This window comes from Asterias rubens, chromosome 1 (assembly GCF_902459465.1).
Source record: "Asterias rubens chromosome 1, eAstRub1.3, whole genome shotgun sequence".
NCBI lineage: Eukaryota > Metazoa > Echinodermata > Asteroidea > Forcipulatida > Asteriidae > Asterias > Asterias rubens.
The window spans coordinates 30,467,884-30,484,039 of NC_047062.1; the positions used below are offsets into that span (position 1 = coordinate 30,467,884).

General features: G+C 39.4%; 1 protein-coding gene across 2 annotated transcripts; it reads right to left on the reverse strand.

Annotated features, from left to right (window-relative positions):
* Positions 1-206: 206 nt before the first annotated feature.
* LOC117290687 (RNA polymerase-associated protein RTF1 homolog) lies at positions 207-16,018 on the reverse strand. Of its 2 annotated transcripts, none has more exons than XM_033772223.1 (17): positions 15,839-16,018; positions 14,515-14,652; positions 13,697-13,823; positions 12,812-13,019; positions 12,058-12,296; positions 11,593-11,740; positions 10,900-10,983; positions 10,391-10,481; positions 9,632-9,714; positions 9,190-9,277; positions 8,780-8,887; positions 8,119-8,196; positions 7,638-7,759; positions 6,621-6,756; positions 5,699-5,791; positions 4,891-5,017; positions 207-3,702 (listed from the first exon to the last, which is right to left on the reverse strand). In XM_033772223.1, the coding sequence occupies exons 1-17, from the start codon at positions 15,914-15,916 to the stop codon at positions 3,593-3,595; spliced, it is 2,058 nt and encodes a 685-aa protein (XP_033628114.1). In that variant the 5' UTR covers positions 15,917-16,018; the 3' UTR covers positions 207-3,592. The 2 variants fall into 2 exon arrangements, with proteins under 2 accessions (XP_033628114.1, XP_033628103.1); XM_033772212.1 differs by having other exon boundaries at positions 11,593-11,743.
* Between the last annotated feature and the right edge of the window lie 138 nt (positions 16,019-16,156).

The window sequence follows — 16,156 nt, forward strand, 5'->3', positions numbered from 1 at the left end:
CTGACCAAGAGTTGCTTTAGCCTTGTTTGGTGCGAACTTGAATAAAAAAACAACAAACGTTAAATATAGAACCAGAAACATTAAACATGTTACACTGTAGTACATGTATGTGTTTCTGCATACTAATGTATTTCTGCGTACATGAATGACATTCTACTTTATCGTACTAGGTAAAAATCAATGACCAACTACAAAACCACTAGAAATGCTTTTTTACAAAGACTTGTAACCATTTATTAGTGTGGTAAAAACACATGTATTTATTACAAAGTATCATAAAACTACAGATCCTTATCTAGTACAGTCATGTTGGTTCGTCTCCAAATGAAAGGAAAGCAAAGCTGGAAGGTTTGAAATGAATCTGGAGAATGCTGTGTGTGTTTGACATGTAGTTGTCTGGATGCATCTGTTTTGAGGCATTCGTGTGAGCTGCCTTTTTAGCGGTATGGCAAGTATCAGCTTTCTTAGAGCAAGTTCGAGGACACACCATGGTTTGGTTGACTATTTTGGCTCAAACCCAGTCTGGTGGACCTTTGTTTGACTTCTGTGGTCGACCATTTGGAACCAGCTTCAGGACCATTGTTATAATCCATGGGACTCAATAGTCTGTTTCATGCTAACCATGTGGAAAGCACAGAAGGGAACTATAAACACTACAGCGAAAAAGGCGGAAGGCAGTGGCGTGTTTAATACCGTGGTACCGATGGTTGACTAGACTTCCTTATGAGTCATTTGAGTTAGTTTGTCACTGCGCATACATGTACGTTGCTAGGTGGTCAATCACGGGTCGATTAAACATGCGCACTGGAACTTGTTCACTTTGGTTAATTAAGTCCCATGCTATTGATACTCTTTGTCCACAGCTGACATAGAGGGCGTACACAGTTGTCACAGATAACATTAAGCCGTTTGCGAGTTAGATTTGAATATACATGTAGTCTGAATTATGAATGGGTGCTACCCATAACCTTCATACATGTAACTAGGCAAATGTTTGCTCCAAATCATGTGACATAGCGACTGTCTCTGGAACTCAAAATTACGCGGTAAGTTGTGACTAAGCAAGTCATTGTACCAGACATTATTTGAATCTAACTCACATATGGCTTTTTGAGCTTAGAGTTCTTCAAAGGGTTTTATTTGTATAGGCTGGAAGTAAGAAATAGTCTGGTCCTCCCCTTAAAATGAGTATCGGGACTCTCAATACTCATTATTACTAGTACAGCAGGCAGGGAACATGACCAATGATTCCGACACTATGATAAAGATCCAATGTCTTTTAAAAGACAAAAGTGTTAAAACTCTGTAAATTGCAAAACACAAAAAAAAAATAGTTTCAAACATTGGGGCCTTCATACATTTAGACAAAAAGTAATTTATAAATGAAATAATATGATGTATTGTTTCCTACTGCACTGTACACTGCATATTGCCTTGTCACTTCCTTGAAAAATGTTTCAATTGAGGTTTTTGGGAGTGACACAAGAAAAGCTTTCATGAAATAAGTTTTTCACAAATTAACTATAGAGTAATCCTCAGTGAAGTTTAATTTAAATTATAAAATGATCAGTACAGTTTACATTTTGCAAAAACATCCCCCCATCCCCAAAGCAAAGCCAAAACTGATGGATTTGTTACACAAGCAAACAAATAACAAAACTCAGCACTCCAAAATGGGTGCCACATTCAGGCAGTAATATTTACATGAAAAAAGTTTACATTTTGTACAATTTTGTGAGCACTGAGTGGTGACAACCTGTGGTATGGAAAAGTATGGAAAGCTATGGAAAGCCTAAAAGATTTGAGCAAAAACAAACAACCCGTAAAAGTTAATTCTTAGAAATTAAAACCTAAAAGATGTAGAATCATGTACCAATGTGTACTAGTGGATATTTTGAGTGGTGATCCTGCCCTGGGCTCAATTTCATAAACCCTGTAAGCACAGAAAGTGCTCAGCACAGAAAAATGTTGCTTAGCAGGAACAATTTACCAGCTGACAATCCACGATGAGTACATAGTTGCAACTGGTATCCCGCAAATTTTTCGCTTAGAAAAGAATTTTGCTATGCAGTATTATATTGTTGCTATTAAAAACACCACTATGAAATTGGGCACATGGCCCATGCAGTTTCTACTGTTTATATTTCTGCGCACTGAACGCAACGCACCAAGCATGCTAACTTGCCTACAGTTTCTTGTAAGCAAATGAGTAACGCAACAATGCAACTTCAATTGCTTGCCCATTTTGCTTGAAACACACAATTCACCACAGGTTATCACCGAGTGTCAATTACAACTTAACTGAACAAACAAAATGTCTATGACAGCATCCGGCCATAAAACAAATAAAATGGCCATACCTTCTCTCAAACTACTGACTTTTTGACATAATTAGAAAAAAAAGGTCACATAATTAAAATTATTGATACCACTGAATGCCATGAGTTTGTTAACTACTCTCTTGTACTGGGTGCCATGTTACTACTCGCTTGTACCACTGGATGTCATGTTTAACTAATCTCTCTTTTCATAATCGCTTGAACCACTGGATGCCATGAGTTTGCTAACTACTCTCTTGTACTGGGTGCCATGTTACTACTCGCTTGTACCACTGTATCCCATGAGTTTGTTAACTACTCTCTTGTACTGTGTGCGATGTTACTTCTCTCTTGTACCACTGGATGCCATGAGTTTGTTAACTACTCTCTTGTACTGTGTGCCATGTTACTACTCGCTTGTACCACTGTATCCCATGAGTTTGTTAACTACTCTCTTGTACTGTGTGCGATGTTACTACTCTCTTGTACCACTGGATGCCATGAGTTTAATAACTACTCTTTTGTACTGGATGCCATGTTAAAACTTTCCTGTACCACTGGATGCCATGAGTTTGTTAACTACTCTGTCGTACTGGGTGCCATGTTACTACTCGCTTGTACCACTGTATGCCATGAGTTTGTTAACTACTCTCTTGTACTGGGTGCCATGTTACTACTCGCTTGTACCACTGGATGCCATGAGTTTGTTAACTACTCTGTCGTACTGGGTGCCATGTTACTACTCGCTTGTACCACTGTATCCCATGAGTTTGTTAACTACTCTCTTGTACTGTGTGCGATGTTACTACTCTCTTGTACCACTGGATGCCATGAGTTTAATAACTACTCTTTTGTACTGGATGCCATGTTAATACTTTCCTATACCACTGGATGCCATGTAATGTAACTACTCTCTTGAACCACTGGATGCCATGTTATACTCTCTTGTACCAACTGTACTATTGTACAAGTGTCAAACTACCCTTTAACTTTAAGCTATGTGTATGAATGACACTGCGGTCTTTGGTCCAAATAGTAAACAAAAGAAGGAGCAGTTTACAAAAAAGACATGTTGTCTGTCATCGTGCCCTTACATGTAAAATAATCATAAGCACACCTTGTTAAGTATAATAGTTGCTGTGGTCCAGTGAAAATGAACACATTGATGACGCAGTGCTAAAACCCCATCACACTGACGCCAGTACAAAATATTGTGTTTTAGAGTGAAAATGCAGAGCGTCCAATTCGGACCAGATGGAAGGTGGTGAGACATTTCAGATGAGGCCCCTCATCTTCTTGTACTCGTCCAAGTTAAGGGATCTCCTGGGCGCGCCGTCTTTGCCCAATGCATCGGTGTTGGAGTTCAACGCCATGGGACGGGAATCTGCCACATGTAAAAGGAAGGGTTTAGAAGAGCGTACAGAACACAAGTACTTGAAATAGAATGAACTCAAAATGAACTCATCATTTTTTGTAACTACTTTCTGACTAGTTGACATCATCCAAGTGGTTTGAATGATAGATGAACTATGCCAGCCGGTAGTATATCATGTGGTGAATGCAGATAAACTAAACCAGCCTGCAGTATGATACCATGCACTGTTAATGCATCTACTTAGTAAACAGTCAACCCTCCTACTGTCTGACCATTCAATATAACTGTGGTTTTGAATGACAGATAAACTAAGCCAGCCTGCAGTATGATACCATGCACGGTGATTACATAGTAAACAGTCAACCCTACTACAGTCTGACCATTCAATATCATCCACTGTGGTTTTGAATGATAGATAAATTATGCCAGCTTGCAATATGATATCATGATATCATGTGATGTGAATGCATCTACATGTACATGCAGTACACATTCAACCCTCCTACTTTCCGACAATTCAATCTCATCCAAGTACTGTGGTTTTGAATAGCAGATAAACTATGCCAGCCTGCAATAATGATATGTTGTGAATGCAATGTACATAGAACACAGTCAATCATCCACCTGTCTGACCATTCAATGTCATCCACTGTGGTTCTTTAAAATTGACTTTCTTTTTCCCCCCTGTAATCTTGTTTTCACTTTCATTCTCACTCGAGCGTAGGACCTAACCAACGGAATGTTGCGTGTCTTTGTTGTCCCGGTCTTTGTTAGTCTTGTGCTTTGTGCTCTGTCTGTATTAATTCTATTGTATTTGTATTGGATCCTTTCTTTGTATGGGCACTCCCTAACACATGCTGTGCTTACTTGGTTGTTGCCCCCAATCCTCTGCATTTTTATGTATCACTTTGTAAACATCGTATTTGTATTGATTGAGGAATTGGAAATAAATGTTGTACTGAACTGAACTGAACTAGATGCACTATGCTAGCCTGCAGTTTAATATCATTTGGTGAATGCATCTTAACAGTGCACAGTCTCTGTACACAAGTTGTGCGCCATACTCAAACCTTGCAGTTAGTGGTTTCAAATGATTGGTCAACTCACTGGAAAAAGTTACCAATAGTAGGAGGGTTAATTTCCTTAACGAAATATGCAAATGAATGTTTGCCTTATTGGTTAACTTTGAAAACTAACCTGAGGTGGAGACGTCTAAATCAATTTTAATGTCGAAATCATGAGCATGGAAGAGGTCCTCCGACAACTTCCTGTCGCCGATCTTGCCCGGTAGAGCTTCCTGGCTCAACGACTCCATGATGTCATCCTGCAGGAAGGACAGAAGGTGAACCAGAGGTTTATTGAGATGGGGAATGTGGCGTGTCGTGGCCGAGCGAATAAAAGCACCAGACTCGAGCCCTGGCGTTTCTGATCAGCAGAGTGTGGATTCGAGTCCCCAGTTGTGATACTTGTGGTCCTTAAGCAAGATACTTGTGTCCTTAAGCAAGACACTTAACCATTATGATTATTACTGCTTCCTTCGGATGGGATTTACAGCCGTTTGGTGTTGTGTAAACCCAGTACACTTATCGAAAAGAGAAGGGATTTGCCCCGGTGTTCCCGGTTTGATTGCGCCACAGCACCTTGTAATTTCAAAACTACAATTTCAGACTCAAGATATGGAGCAACAAAACTACAATTTCAGACTCAAGACTCAAGATATGGAGCAATGCGCATCTAAGTAACCCTTAAAAAAAAGAGTTGAAACACAACATACATTTACACTGGTAGAATTAGGGCACTCCATTTATCCGGTAACTAGGCTTATCTCACATTATTGTTGTTGTACATTTTTTGCTGCCAAGTTTATATAAGGCATGGCTCACCTTATATAGGGGGGAAAAAAAGAAAAAAAAAAAAAAAATCAAAATCAAAATTCAGCCTGATCAATTGATCAATAACCCCCCCCCCCCCCCCCCCCGGATATTACGCGCCTGTAAGTAATTACCTTCATGGCATTCTCATGTCCCTGTTTCTTGGAGCGTTCCTCCTCCAGTTTCTTCAACAGCTCCGAATTCATCAACATCTCCTCCTTGGCGGCCTGATTTGATTAAACACACAATAATCATACAATTGAGCAAGTTATACAAAAAAACAAATGCTGAACATTTGTACTGGTTTGTGGATGGGTGAAACACACTGAGTATTGGTTTGCCTGTGGTTTTTATAACTGACCAAAAAATTGTAAAACAGTTGGTATTATGTAATGCACAGTAAAGAACCCAGTGTACTTATCGAAAAGGGAAGGGGTTCACCCGGGTGTTCTTGCAGCCCATTTCACACAACGTTAGGATTAATCCTATCTAGAGTTAGGACGAGTAACTCGTCCTAACTAAGAATTAATCTTAAGGTTTACATGTTACAGTGTAAGGCAGGGACTCGCCCTAAGAATAATCCTAAGTTACGCAGAGTTTGGTGAAATCAAGGGCCTGGATTGATTGGCAGCGGATTGCGCCACAGCACATTGCAGGCCCGATACTTCACACGGAGGCAACAAAGGCGATTGCCTCCATGCCGCCTGGTTATTGCCTTGGTGCCCTTGAAATGCTATCCAGTGGAAATTTACAATTTCCTCCTAGCCTTGGTGGCCTTTGCCCATTTCTAAAACAAAGCATACAGGCCTGACAATGTAAACCATTACATAAAGGTATTGGTCTCATATACTTCATAAATGTAGCTCCACAATACTTTGTAGGATAACACTGAAGGTCAAAGCACCTTGAGCGTCACTGAGTGACGGATATGAGCGGTTATTTAAGAAGCCACTATTATTATGAAACTGTCATAGCAATAGCTGAAGCCACCAGTTCAGATACGGCCTTGTTATCTTACAATCAATTGCAAGTCTGCATGGTTTTCTTGACGTGTACCTTTGTGACAAGTTGTGGTCTACACTGTCTTCTTGTGAAGGGGTCAGCTTTGGCATTCAGGGACTCCTTGATCTCAGTCTTCATGGCTCTCTCTGCCTCTGCTATATTCCGAGTACGATTCCTCTTGTTGATATACCTACAGATAGGAAGATCATGAGGGAAAACTATCTTTAAAGGCACTGGACACTATTGGTAATTACTCAAAATAATTGTGAGCATCAAAACTTACTTGGTAACAAGCAATGGAGAGCTGTTGCTTTTATAAAACACTGTGAGAAGCGGCTCCCTCTGAAGTAACGTAGTTTTCAGAAAGAAGTAATTTTCCACTAAAATATTTGAATTTGATTTCAAGGCCTCAGAATTAGATTTTGAGGTCTCGAAATCAAGCATTTGAAAGCACACAACTTTGTGTGACAATGGTGTTTTTTCTTCCATTATTTTCTCGCAACTTCGATGACCAATTGAGTTCAAATTTTACACAGGTTTGTTATTTTGTTCATATGTTGAGATACACCAAGTGTCTTTGACAATTACCAAAGGTGTCCAGTGCCTTAACCTGTACCTGAGATTCTTCACAGGCATATGAAAGAACCATAATGTGGTGTGAGGAGGCCGAGTGGTCTAGCGCATGGAACTCAAGTTCTGGTATTGTCAGAGATTGGGTTCAGATAACTGACTCGACATAATGAAGTGGCCTCTGTAAGCCAGTGTTCTCCCTTTACAGTGGTCTGCTGGCTAAATTTTAGTTAAACTAAGGACCAATCAAAATTTTCTCTAAGGCTGGCTAGTTGGAAAGTGAAATGTGGACTAGTGGAAAAACTGACAGACTAGTGAAATGACAAGCTAAACTGGACCCGCTGGCTCGTCATTGAAGAAGTTATGGGCAAACCTTGTAAGGAAAATAAGGTTAATACCAAAACAACAACTGCCAACAAGTTTGCCATTTTATGTATAAAATTATACACAACATGACAAATTTGTTGGCTGCTTGTGTTTTGCTTCTTTTTCCGCTCTTACGTGATAGCGTTGACGTTCTTGTTGCGGACTCGGTCCAGCTCTTCAGCTCTTTCTTCAAGCTCTTCAAGCTGCAGGGAAAACTTCTTGACATCGTCCTCCCTGCCTTCCACTGCTGCCATGTCCTGATCAGATCAACAAACACACAATTGTATGACTGGTAATATTAGGCTCAGCATATTATCGCATTGGACATTAGACATGCAGTTACTGTCTGCCCATAGTCTGCCATTTTTGGAGTAAAATTAATTCAGATTTGTTCAGATATCAGAGCCTGAAACTTACGCTGGACTGCAAGTCAGACATGCAAGAGTCCTGTGATTTGAGTGTTGAGCCAGTAAACTCACAGGTTTATTATTTTGTGCATTTGTTGAGATACACCAAGTGAGAAGACTGGTCTTTGACAGTTACCAAAGGTGTCAAGTGTCTTTAAACTAAAAATGTTTCAATTGATTTCACAATTTTTAGATTAAGGTTTACAAACCCTGGTCTTGATGAGTGTCGTCTTCTTCTTGGCGTAGTTGCGAGGATTTCTCCTGAATCTCTCTTTTTCTGCCACACTCTGGAAAAAAGAAATGAAAAAATATCGTCGGGTAATTGTTGGACTCTGATTATGGTGGTATGCCTGATCCCACGTAAAGCATAATCAGTTTACTAGTGCGGTCTTTAGTCAAAAAGAGTCAAACACAACATGCTGGTGGACTTTGATGGGTCTAGGGTCGTTTGGTTTAAAAGGAATTAAAAGGAAGACATTGATGGTTCTGAAAAGAGCCTGTTGGTTTGTTGTCTACATTTTGTGTTTCAAAGAAATCAAACGAGTGGTCTAGTGGTTAAGACATCAGGGGTGGATTTCACAAAGAGTTCAGACTAGTCTTTATCTCGAGTTAGGAACGAGTTACTCATCCTAACTTGGGACTAGCCTTCTCCTAAGAATAGTCCTAAGTAAGGACTAGTCTTAAGTCTATGTGAAATCGACCCCCGCTCTCGAATGTAGGGGTCATGGTTTTTAATACCACCCGAGCCGACTGTGGATTTTTGTTCATGCAGAAAAGCACTGAAGTATAAAGTGTTTTTCACACATGGGTATAAGGGTAAAACCCAATATTTGTTGTGTCATTTCGTATGACAAAGTGGGAGGAGTGTACCTTTTCAATTTCATCTTCTTGGTAGTTGTGTGACAGAGCTTTCTTTATCTGGTTGTACTTGGTGTCGACTTCCCTCACTGTTGGAAGCTGGAAACCTCCCACCACCATCTACATGATGAAACCAAATTTGTGGCAAATTTACTTCTTTCTCGAAAACTGCGTTACTTCAGAGGGAGCCGTTTCTCACAAGGTTTTATACTATCAACAGCTCCCCATTACTCGTTACCAAGTAAGGTTATATACTAATAATTATTTTGAGAAACTACCAATAGTGTCCACTGCCTTTAAAGTAGGTAGCTGAAATACTTGATGCTTCTTAACCTCAACTAGCATAGATATTAAAAAGAGCAAATCAGCTTTAATATCAGACGAAAAAATTCCATGCAATTGAAACATGGCGTAGCACTTACATCTTCTTTCCACTTGCTGAACTCTGTATCCGTGAAATCCTGATTGGAAACAAACTCCAGACGAAAGACTCTCTCTTGCGTCGCATACCTTCAATCAAAAGAAAGGGATCTCATTTACAGTTTCATGGATTAAGTTTGTCATTGATGAAGTTTAATTTATGTCTTGTTCTTTTTTCAAGGAGAACTTTTAAAGAGAGCTTTTGATAAGGGAGTATGAAGAACGCTATCTGAACCCTTAAATTACTTAGATGGGCTTTGTTGCCTTTTTCTTGGCCTTGGCTCAAAGTTTTCCCATAGGAGGTGCCCTTTGCGACAAGAAATTGCCTTGCCCTCTCAAATACATTGTATGAAACTTCCAGGCCTGTAATTTGGGTTTTTAACCCTTATCACTGGTGCAAGCGTAAAACCAAAACCATGTTTTTGTTCACAATGATAGACTTACCTTAGGCGGAGACCTTTATTTGTTCGGTTACCGCCTAATTGGTAGACTTTGGCTGTTTCTACACATTCAGTGATCTCCGCAACCTGCAAGACGGACCAAAATTGAATGAACAAAATGTAAACGACACACGTGATGGTGTAAATGACAGCATGTCATAACCAAGCACATCAGACTCAAGCTCCAGTGTTTCTGATCAGCAGAGTGTGGGTTCGAGTCCTGGTCGTGACACTTGTGTCCCCGAGAAACTTAACCATTATTGCTTTGTCCTTGATGGATCGCAAGGCCATACATCCCGTGTGTTATGTAATGCCGTAAATGAAACCAGTACACTTAAAGTTGCGATACATGTGAGGGGTTCACCCTGGTGTTTCTAGCATGGTTTGCGATTCCATATTAACACAGTACACAATTGTGCACAGTTACGTCTGTACCAATTGTGTCGCTACACACAACCAATGCAGTTGAATAATTTCAAATGATTGGTCAACTCAATGGGAAATGTTACCTAGAATGGAGGGTTAAATACATGTACATTCGTTGATTGAAAATTCATCAAGTGGTTTCCAGATTAATTTTTGGACTGATGGATGCGCCTTCGAAAATGCAGGCAAGTAATTTATTGACTTATTTAAACAGGGTAGCCTTTTCAGTATTACAAACTGTGTACAAACATTAACAAGTAAAAGTTACATATAGTGCTCTACTCAATGTATAGGCCCTAACCTTTATGTTTCTACTACACACTCATTGCCCACTTACCCTGTACACTGATCGGCCACCGTTTGCACCAATCCCGATTCGTACAAAACATCCTACCACAGTATCGCCAAAGAACGGCATATGGACCCATCTGTTGAACAAACATAAATCATGCAAATACTAATTAACTACTCTTTCCTCCCTCTTCCCACCTTTGATTTTTGTCATTTTTTGTTCTCAACTTCTTGTGGTCAAACCAGCCTCTTCACTCCAACTCCCTCCCTAGTGTCTCCTTATTTATTAAGAAAATATTATTAGCTGTTGCAAACCACTTACCCCCCAAAAAAGCGAAAAAATTGTTAATGGCCTGACATTTCGACATTTCTATTGTTTACACATTACTTATTCTTTGTGTTTTTCTGCCTCTTCTCTCTCTACATGTATTCATACTAGTATGTATTCCACTAGTATACCTGTATTTGTGTTGTCATTTAGTCTTTGAGGACGACTCTGCTAGTGGCAAAAGGTCAGAAAATTATAGTTAAACAAAATTGGCAAGTTAGTATTACCTTTCTAGTTTGTGCCTTGATAACCTGATTTTACTGAGCTCTTCTTTTGAAGAAATGAACGTCACTCTTGGGGTGTCATCCTCACTGTTTGGGAAGAAAATGGAAGAAATGGGGTTGTTATATTTCATCTCATTCTAAGGCACTGGACACAATTGGAAATTACTCAAAAACAAAATTTAGCATTTAACACTTACTTGGTACCATCAATGGAGAGCTGCTGATGGAAATGGTATAAAATATTTGAATTGGTAAGAGACCTCAGCTGAGGTCTCAATTTAAAGCCTTTGTGAAAACACAGAAAATGTAAGACAAGGGTGTTTTTGCTTCCATTATTCTCTCGCAAGATCGACGACCGAGTCGAAATGAGAATCTGCAATCATTTGGTATTTTTCCTTGACTATTTTAAAATGTTGGATCATATTCTTAAATGAGGACTTTGTCATTTTAATTTGTTTTAATTTTATTTTAATTTTATAAAATCTAAAACAATTTCATTTTATAACAAAACCCAAGTGGTTACAATTCATCCTCAGCATAAATATAAAAAAAATTGTCATTTTAATTTTTAGTGAAAATTGCTCAAGCTGACAATTTACACGGTGCTATACAAAGAAAGAAAAAAACGCCTTTCGATAACAAAAACAGCAAAAGCCATAAAAACACATCAGCTGATCAGTAATCAATGTGACTTACTCGTCACGATCGTCGTCCGATCCACCGTAGGATGAACTGCTGGATGAGCTAGAAGCATCATTTTTCTTATCATCCTCTTCATCATCGTCGTCATCATCAGAGTAAACGTCACTTGCTCTGAGAGGTTCCCTTCTTGTGACCGGTGTATCTGCTGGAGAGTCCATTCAAGTGGCATTAAAGACACTGGACACTATTGGTAATTGTTAAAGACCAGTATTCTCACTTGCTAAGTCACATAGTAGGAGGGTTAAACTTTGACTTGCATAGTGCATCTGTCATTCAAGACCACAGTGAATAGTACTAAATGGTCACAAAGTAGGAGGGTTGACTGTGTAGATTCATTCACCACATGCTATCATATCGCAGGCTGGCATAGTACATTGTACATCTGTCATTCAAGACCATAGTGGATGATATTGAATGGTCACAAAGTAGGAGGGTTACAACATTGACCCCGACCCTTACCTGATTTCTTCTTCTCCTTCTTCTCTCTCTCAGCCTTAAGATTAAGGATAGCCTGAGCCTTGCGGTCTTTCTTCTCGTCGATGGTACGTCTTCTCTCCTTAGTAATGTCACTGCGGGAAGCCAGCTGGCGGGCGCTGTGGCTCAGGATACTGCTGTTTCCTTGCTCCTTGGCGAGCCGATCTCTCTTCTGCCGCTTCTGCTCTCGCTTGGCCTGCCGCAGTTTTCTCTCGATCTCAAATCTGTCATTTGTTTGAAAATGTTTACAGAAAGACTTTGTTGTGATTAACTTTTTAAAATGATCCAGCGGAAATCCCTAAACAACAATTAAGTATTATCCATTAAACTGCACTGACAAATCACAACTGTGATCACAGGCCTAAAAGTCTGATATGTTAAATCCAATGACAAAATGTAGATAGGTTTTGCCCATTTGGATTGCTACTTCGTGTATCATATTTTTCAGTTGAATTTAGTATTGCAAGATTCTCAGATGTAGGGACTTTCCCTTATTTTTGGGACATTGGATTCTCCAAAGTAGGGACGGTCCCTAGAACATAGGGACAGTTGGAAGGTATGGAATCTCAGGCCTGTATGCAAGGGCAAGGGTACCAAGGCATTTCCTCCAAGGTAAAGAGCACCCTCTGAGAAAATTGTAAACTTCGACTGGATCATTTCAAGGGCATCAAGGCAATGACCAGGGGGCATGGAGGCAATCCATCATTGCCTCCGTGAAGTATCAGGCATGAAATCTAACCTTGTCTTGGCAACTTCTCGTTTCTCCAGACGATTGAAGATCTCCTGTTCTCTCTCCATCTCGGTCATCTGAGCGAGCCGCGCCTTGTCCTCATCGTCACCCATCAGGTTCTCATCGTACCCATCCTTGAATTGCGGCTCATCGTCTGAGATGTCCGACACCCCGGAGGCCGAGAGGGACTCGCTGCTGTCCGAATCGGAAACCTCACCTGGGAATGGTGCCGATATAAGTACACATTAGGAAATAAGTCTTGACCACATTTCCACAAATTGACAAACTGTAAAGGTATTACACACAGGGATGTGGTAGGCTGGTGAAAAAAAGTCCACTGAACTCTGAGCGCAAAGCGCGAAAGCATGCGAGCTCGAAAAACTTGTGAGCATGAGGCCCAGTTATTAACATTTATCGTGTACTGAAGAGAAAGATGTACATTCTATCAAAAAATAGCATTACTCCTTTGTTTGTTTAAAACACTGTCCTTAGCAACCAAAATCAACTGCTGCGTTGTTAGGTTTTGAGAAACTGTGGGGACCCAGTTCAACAAAGAAAACGCTTTGAGACTTTTATTTCACCGTGTTTAAGTCCCCACAGCTCTGTGTTTGCTAGAACACTTCTACATTTACCCAATCCAGAGTAAAGGCGTGGTCACACTGCAGCGATAATGAAAATTATTTTAACAATGCAAAGAGAATGCATTCTATTGGCTGAAATTGCTCAGCGCTGAATACGAGCACGCTTTTTCAACCAATTGAGGGCGTGCCCTGTAAACACTCTTGTTTTTGTTCTCGTTATCGAGGCCTGTGTGACCGGGCTAAACACGTGTACTTACATGACTGAAAAGAAAGGTGTACATTGTAATAGAAAAAATGTGTTGTTTGTTTGTACCTTCCTCCAGTGACGATTTATCAGAGTCGCTGTTCAGGGCAGAATCTTCTGAGTGGGCTTTTGAAACTCGCCTTTGAGTGACTTTCTTTTTTACCCGTCGTTTCTTTTTGTTACCGCCGACCATCCACTAAAAAGACAGAGATTCAAATCAATGGCAGGCAAAGGCAGTGCAATGTATTCCACCTTTCTAAGATAGGTAATAAATTTAAATAATTTAGTCGAAACTCATTTTTTACCCTTTCAGGTCGAAGTTTTTTTGACATAAAAAACCCCTAGAGCACACTTTCTTCTCAAAACTCTCAAATGTAAAGCACACATTCTAACGCAACAGGAAGCTTTTCATTTTAGAGCTTAAAGTACCTAAAATCTTCTTACTTATTGAAGGCTTTCACAGCTAGCGCAGAAATTTTGCCCCAGTTAACCTGTGTGGTCTCTTGATCCACGTCTGTATGTATCGTTTTTGAAAGGGCAATTAGGGCACCAGAGCATTTTCTCCTTGGTAAAGGGCACCCTTTGAGGACTTTGTAAATTTCTACTGTCTGTGTTTCAAGGGCACCAAGGCAATAAACCTTTATTATGGTGAAGCCATCTTGAAATTTTCCCATTGATATCAGTGTAACAATTCCGAGGCTGGAAGATCAAAATAGTCTGGTTCCTATTTACATAATGATTATTAGCATTCATTATTGTTGTTCGATACAATACTACTACAAGGAGCGTGACCAAGATGGAGGCAGGATGATAAAGGTCTATGACCAAGGGGCAAGGAGGCAATCGCCTTTGTTGCCTCTGTGAATATCAGGCCTATGGATCATTACCTCATCGTCACTCTCAGACGTCTCTGATTCAGAGTCATTCTTTTGTGGGGTCTGTGTTGGAGGAGGTGGGGAGTCCGTGGGACTGGCATCAGCATGATCAGGCTCTGTTCGCTTCCTCTTGGCTAAGGAAAGAAGCTCCTGCAAACAATTTGGATCATACATACGTAATAATAATAATAATAAAATTTATATTGCGCCCCTTACATACAAAATGATCAGAGGCGCAGAACACTTGTTAAAAAGCACAGAGTGGAAGAAAAAGACAAAGAAAAAAGACTGGTCACCAGGCCAGTGCCCAAACAAAAGTATGGGGATACGTAGATAAGACGTAGATAAAACAAAACACGTAGAAAAAACACAGATCTTTATTTGACTTTTCGTGAAGTAAATGCTACCTCAATTGTTGAACTTTAGTCTTTTTGTTAGTTACTTAGTGTTCTACTTTTTTTGTACTGTGCACTACTGTTTGTCTTTCTATTTCATGACATTATTAGGCCTAAATGTTATTTGATGAGCAAAATTTAAAGGAACCCTAATTTGGGCCCCCCCCCCCCCCCCGAAAAAGAAGTTGAATGAAGGGAAACACTCCATATCCATAAATATTATTATTATTATTATTACTTATGGATTATTAAAAACATTCAAATTAGTTGCCATAGGCCAAATTACATTGAATGATAATACTACCTTTTCACTAATTTTTGTACAAAGAAAATTCTACACTGTATTAATTTCATAACGAATGAAAAAGTGTTGGCAGCCAGCTAGCAGGATACAGAAACTTTTCTGAATGATGTTTTTCATCGTGGCAAATTTTATAAAATAATAATGATAACGGAATGATAGATAGAATGGAATGATGGTAGGTTTGGACTTTAGGCTTTAGTTTAGCACTATTTAAATTTTATTTTAAAATATTGAATTTCATATTTTATTTTAATTATTACTATTATTAATGATACAAAATATAATATTGTTTAATAATGTGATTAATTTTTTAAAATATTGAATTTCATATTTTATTTTAATTATTATTATTAATTATACAAAATATAATATATTATTGTTTAATCATGTGATTAATTATTATATAATTATTGTTATTAATTATTATATATCAGATATGTAATCGTCAGATGGTGATCGGGCATTTTGCATGATGCACAAAATTTTTGATGGGAAGTACAGTACATTTTGTATAACATTTTCTTTGACGTCTCACTGTACGTATTCATTCCCCGCGCGTTCAATCCAAATGCAAATGGGATGCAACAATCAAGTACTAAACGCAACGGCGCATAATCATTCTAAAATCTATGCCTACCTCTTCCAAATCAGACCCACTGTCACCACTAGAGCTGTCTGAATCAATGATAGCACGACTCTTCTTTCGTTTAGACATGATTTCGTTGGTATGATTTCACAAAATGTCCTAACAAAGTTACACTAAAAACCACATCGAAGTTTACACACACTGCAGATGCGCGGCGGATATATGCATTGGGGTCAAATAGGGTCAAACAGTCATGGTTAAGGCCGTGTCCGAAACGGCGACTTCGGCTACAGCTACATGTACGGCTAGATCGCGCGCGTCTGCCTATTCTTCAACACTGGTAGACGCGCTGATCTAGACGTAGCTGTA